Here is a 6,200-nt window from a genome sequence, read left to right as displayed (position 1 = left end):
TACTAGTTTATAGCTAGTCACTCCTACTTAAAGAAAGGTGGTCACTTATTCAATCTGGTATTGAGCGGAAGGATAACAGAATTCGCTCCAACAAAATGTTTGTTAAAAGTAAATTACACGGCCAAATTATTGATTCTATCTTTGTATCTTCTCATCCCCAGTCCATTGAAACCGAAATGGACTCCTCCAATAATTGAATAACTCCACTACTGGACATATTGCCCATGAAAATCCAATGAAAAAAAATGTTCAACCTGTGAAAAGTAAAGTGTCCATTGGGTGGCCCCAATGAAATTTTATTTTCATAGCATTTTAATTGGGCAAATTAATGAAAAACCAATGAAAACCTAATGAAAAATTACCACTGAAAACTCTGTGAAACGATTTTCATGGACTTTTCATTGGTAAGACTTTTCATCGGTTTTTCATTAATTTGCCCAATTAAAATGCTATGAAAATAAAATTTCATTGGGACCACCCAATGAAGACTTTACTTTCCACAGGTTGAACATTTTTTTTCATTGGATTATCATGGACAAATTGTCCAGTAGTGACTCGTGGAACAATCAACTACCTAATGAATTTGACGTACAGTTCAAGTACCAACCTCACAGAATGCATACACACTGATCCTGTTAATGACTCCATCAATCAGATAAACAATTTTATCCCTTACATCAATGAAAAGCTCGACTTACACTCTAAAAACACTGCTCTTGCCTCCAAACATGGCTTTGAAACTAGTAATTCCATGTCAAACGGAGTCTCTCCTATATCTACAATAAGTACAACCAGTAGTAAACTTGACATACTTTTGTAGAATGCACGCAGTTTGACAAACAAATGAACAACTTCCAATCATATGTATACTCAGAAAACTTTGACATAATAGCAATAACAGAAACTTGGCTTACAAACAAGCAAAATCTTTTCCTCTGGCTACACAGTTCTCAGAAAAGACTGTGACAGCAGAGGTGGAGGCTAGGTGTATTGCTTGCCTTCAAGGACATACTCAAAATAACACAGCTTTCTCCACCAAACAATCTTGAAATAATCTCAGCTGAAATTGACTCCAGTACTAGTATTTTTGTTTGTCTGATATATTGCCCGCCCAACTCCTCTGATCAATGCAACACATCGCTAGTATCTTATTTAAATTCTCTCCACGGCACTGAGAAGATGATTACTTGGAGACTTAAACTTACCAGACATCGATTGGAATACCTACAGTGGCTACTCTTCCATAGTAGATGACTTTGCTAAAGTGGCGTATAACCTCAATCTAACCAAATTTGTAACTGGTCCTACCCGCCATGCTGGCAATACTCTAGACATAGCATTATCTAATATTAACAGTCTTCGTCATATTGATACATATACAAGTTTACCACTTGCTCTTTCATCTGACCACTACATGATAACTCTTCTTGTCGAACATGTCTTCAACTGAAACCTACAAAAGCACATAAAGATTCAATTACAACAATGCCAACTGGGAAGATATAAACCAATTTCTTAGTCAATATGATTTTATCCTAGCATTAAACTCTAACAACCCTGAATTTATCTGTCTATTCCTTAAAACAGCTGTAAATAGCACCTTGAATTTGTATGTTCCCAAGATCTCAGAGAATCAAACCAACCTAGGTGGTTCAAATCAGCAATCCGTCACAACATTAAGTGCCTCCATACCTCTAAATGGCAAATAGCAAGACATCCCACTGAGAGAAAAAGGCTCAAAGTAGTCAATTTACAAAGTGAACTTCAACTGATGATAGCTGGAGCTAAATCTGACTTTGAATCCCGCCTCGCTTTAAATTACACTCATACTAATAATAACAAAAATTTTCAGTATATCTGTAGTATAAGGACATGATAATTTTCCAGCCAAAATGTGTTACAATGATGAATGTGTATCCACTGACATAGACAAAGCTCAACTGTTTAACAAATATGTCTACTCCGTGTTTTCATCATCACACGCGCCAATAAGTATACCAGAATCACAACCAAGCAACCAAACATTCAATGATATTAGTTCACAAACTCTGACGGTGTTTCAGTTACTCACGTCTCTTGATGTCAGCAAAGCATGCGGCATTGATAACCTAAGCCCTGAAGTATTCAAACACTGTGTAGTACCATTACTTCAAATAATTTTCCACCTGTTTTACACAAGTACTATTCCACGTGACTGGCACACTCATTGTGTAGTTCCTATCCACAAATAAGGTGACAAATCTTCTGTGTCCAATTACAGACCCATCTCACTATTATGTATCCTCTCCAAGGTGTTAGAAAGAGTTGTGTACAATAATACAATTGACTGTGTAAGTAAAAAAAGCCACCAAGCATCAATTTGGATTCCTACCTAAAAGGTCAACAATATAACAGCTACTGGTATTTGCGGAAAAATTGAACATAAGTGTGAAACTGATGTTGTATACATGGATTTCAGAAAAGTCTTTGATTCCGTATCACATGAATGTCTTCTTATAAAACTACAGTCTATTGGAATAACTGGTAATGCCCGGAAGTGGTTTGAAGCCTATCTTAAACCTCACTGTGTCAAAATAGGGGCTCATATTCTGAGCTATGTAATGTACTTTCAGGGGTTCCTCAAGGGAACGTGATAGGACCTCTACTGCCCGTCTTCTTTATCAATGACCTGCCTAAATGCATTAGATCTGCAATTCCTTTCATATTTGTTGACAATACAAAGTGCCTTCATGTAATCAGATCCACTGAGGATACCAGAAAACTACAAACTGATATTAATATTGCTTTTAACTGGAGCACCACATCAGACCTACTCTTCAATGAATCAATATTTATTCACCTTTGCTTTTATCCAACAACTACAACAGATCATCCAACTTATACCATCAATGGAAATCCAATCAAAATTTCACTACAACACAAAGATCTTGGTGTAACTTTCTCATCTAATTTTAACTGGTCAGCACATTATAACATTATCTCCACAAAAGCTTATCAAACACTATATAGGACTCATCAGACGAACCTTTAAAATTTCTGTATCTGTATCGATGCTAAGAAACAACTATACATTGCACTAGTTCCATCTCAACTTCTGTACTGTTCACAACTATGGAGACCACAACAAAAAGATATCACCATGTTAGAACGCATATATACAACGTAGAGCTACTAAATGACATCTTAAATGACTATAATTCATCATACAAATCTAGACTGCAACAACTGAATCTACTGCCACTTATGTATATCTACCAACTTCATGACCTAATGTTCTTTATAAAATCTTCTAAATCACCAACAGATAACTTTAATATCAATCATCATATCACTTTTGCTAGCAGTACTATGAGGTCTGGAATCCACCAAGGACATGCATCAACAACAACTCAACACCATTTTTACTTCAACAGAATCGCGAGACTTTATAACTGTTTACATAACAGTCTTAGACCTATCATTATCTACTAACACAATCAAGCATCACATAACTAACTACTTCTGGACTCATTTTACTGACAACTTTAATTCTGAGAGAGCCTGTACATACCATTTTCTATGTCCTTGTTATCGTTGCTCTAGGGAACCAATTCCCACCAACCTCAATCAACTGTAATTATTAGCTGTAATAGTGTAAGTAGTATGTGATTGTAATAATTTGTGTGTGTACATTTTCCCTGGCTGCAGGTACATGTTGCCCACAGGCCATTAATGCAGGATAACCTGCATTAAAATAAAAATTAGATTAGATTATCCATTTTTGTCAAGACATGGGTACACAAAAGAATTCCTGTCCATGCACTGATTGGGCAAAGCCATAGTGGGTAAAGTTTTATTTCTAGGCTTGGGACATGTATACAACCAATTACAATACAAGATTGGTTTCCTCACTGAAACTGTATTGAATACAATGCAGCAGTGTATCTGTCAGTGAATGTTATTAGAGTGTCTTGTATGACCTCAATTTAAAATTCCTGGGGGGAGGAGATGGGTGGGTGGGACACATGTTTGTCTACCTCTGGATGTGAAATGAACAACCCTTAGTCTTGCCGGCATGGCCAGACCACATTTTCAGCATGACATTTATTGATTAGAATTCAAACAGGCACTTATAATTCTAATTGATAAGATAAGTACTGTGCTGAGAAAAAAATTTTTTTTTTTTTGAGAAAAATTGGTCTGGCCACACGAGACTATCAAAGACGTACACACCCACAAAAGGTTTCTAATAATCTCCTAGAAGTCAATTTACATCAATTGGCACATGGAAATAGTTGTTGATTTTTCAGAGCAAAAATGGTAGCCAAACCTTACGTACTTTCCAAGTGGGGCACTTTACATGGCCAGCAACCGTGACATCAGCCATAAACTGCTACCATTTTAAGTGCATATGCAGAGAAAAATGTGACACATGAATAAACTTATGGAAAAATTTACTAGCTTCAAAAACTATTAATTTGTCAATTGATTCACACAAAATGTACAAATAAAAAAACTAATGGTACAAAAACACTATATAAAAATCTGCAGCTAACTAGCTAGTAATAGTCAATCTCCTGCTCATTCTCCTAGCAGCTGATGTCACAGAATGTTTTACTGTTCTAAATTGTACCACAAGTGGCAGACTGGAAAAGTTGAAGAATGCAAGCATCACAGTATAAATCAAGTGCAGTGACGGATGAGACAAGTCCTCAATTTCTTTTTTGTATCTACTGCATTCTTTATTGTCACCATGAGCCATACAAGCAACATATCTATCAGTGTGATACATCAATTCATCAGAGTTGCTAATCACTAAGCTAAATGTGGTCCATGTTATCACCATAATTGCTAGAAGATAACACAGTATTAGGAAAATCTTGATCTCTGGAGCATTAAGTTCAAAAGTGCACACTTTTCTAATAGATCTTTTCTTAAATATTCCTTGATGCTAGAAGTATATAAGAAATAGAATCATCAACACTGCAACATTTATTTACATAATTGACTATAACAATAATGTTACTACCTACAGATATCCATGCCAAAAAAATACAGTAAAGTTATGAAAAATGCAGCCTTTAAAACACATGGAATCCTGCAGTATGGTAGTACTGTATAGTAGGGATCAAGAAATTCAATATCACCCAAAAAACAACCTCACTTTTCCTTCAAAACAGCTTGGTGGTATTGTTTAAGCATAACCAAGCCCAAAAATGTCTTCAGAGTGACCCCCAAACCTTTAACGAAATTTTTATTTAACTGAATTTTCTACCAACTGACTAACTGATGCCTTGCATAATTCAACTATGCTTAACGCTACAGGGTTGATTTCTTCACCGTTCAACATTGCTTTGGCTCAAGTCATGCCTTTTCACCAACCAAAGCAGCTACAGTGCATGCATCATAGTCGTACCTTTATCCTCCTTTCTTTCTCCACTACCTCGAAGGTGTAGATTCACGAAAGCTAACACATGGTGGCTTCAGTGCAAGCCGGCTGTTATGAGAATCATCTGTAATTTCCATAGGATTGATTGCAGAGGCGCTTCTTGTACTAACTATTCTTTGTTTGTAATGGTAGAACATATCTTAAAACAAAGCAGAATAGCTGTTTACTTCCCAGTAATTGATAGTCGGGGCACGCGTACAATCACAATTTCCATGGTGACTGGATTGATTGCAGAGGCACTGATTGCACTGTTCTTTGTTTTTAATGCTGTATAATGGGTGGAACAAAGCTGAAGATGAAGTGAAGTGGCAATAACGTTTTCCAGTAATTGATAGTCAGGGTGTGCGTTATGTCTGGCTGGAGCCATTCTTTCCTTTGATGTAGTATGTGTTTGTTCACCAGGTAGAAGTCCTCAAATAATGTGCACTCAATTAGAGTATTACAAATAATACAATTGTAACTTCTGTATCATTGCTGTGCCTGTAGATAAGAAGAAATATAGGCCTATGGCCAGCTTTAGAGTATATAAAAAAGACATGAAATCTATGCCAAGTCCCTGTGATGACTGTTCTATTAGAGTATTTTGGCCCTATGATGTTTCATTTCTTTGGTTTTTGCCTTGTAACTCTGTAGCTGGTACTAAGATTTCTTTGAAACTATCACTGCTATGATGTGTACATGCCATTTATCAAGAAGTGAGTTGCCCTGTAGCAGATCAATCATTTTACCCAAATAAAATGTCCATATAACACAGTGAACGTTTATTGGATTT

The 6,200-nt window shown here is 36.2% G+C and overlaps 1 protein-coding gene across 1 annotated transcript in view; it reads right to left on the bottom strand.

The window, feature by feature from the left end:
* Positions 1-4,441: 4,441 nt before the first annotated feature.
* The window catches only part of LOC136242795 (uncharacterized), a 37,677-nt gene continuing 35,918 nt past the window's right edge, over positions 4,442-6,200 (bottom strand). Inside the window, exon 7 of the mRNA XM_066034278.1 lies at positions 4,442-4,930. Within this exon, the coding sequence (XP_065890350.1) occupies positions 4,535-4,930 (396 nt within the window). The 3' untranslated portion in view covers positions 4,442-4,534. The remainder of the gene's footprint in view (positions 4,931-6,200) is intronic.

Source organism: Dysidea avara, chromosome 13 (genome assembly GCF_963678975.1).
Source record: "Dysidea avara chromosome 13, odDysAvar1.4, whole genome shotgun sequence".
Lineage (NCBI taxonomy): Eukaryota > Metazoa > Porifera > Demospongiae > Dictyoceratida > Dysideidae > Dysidea > Dysidea avara.
This window is presented reverse-complemented; position numbering and strand designations above follow the sequence as displayed.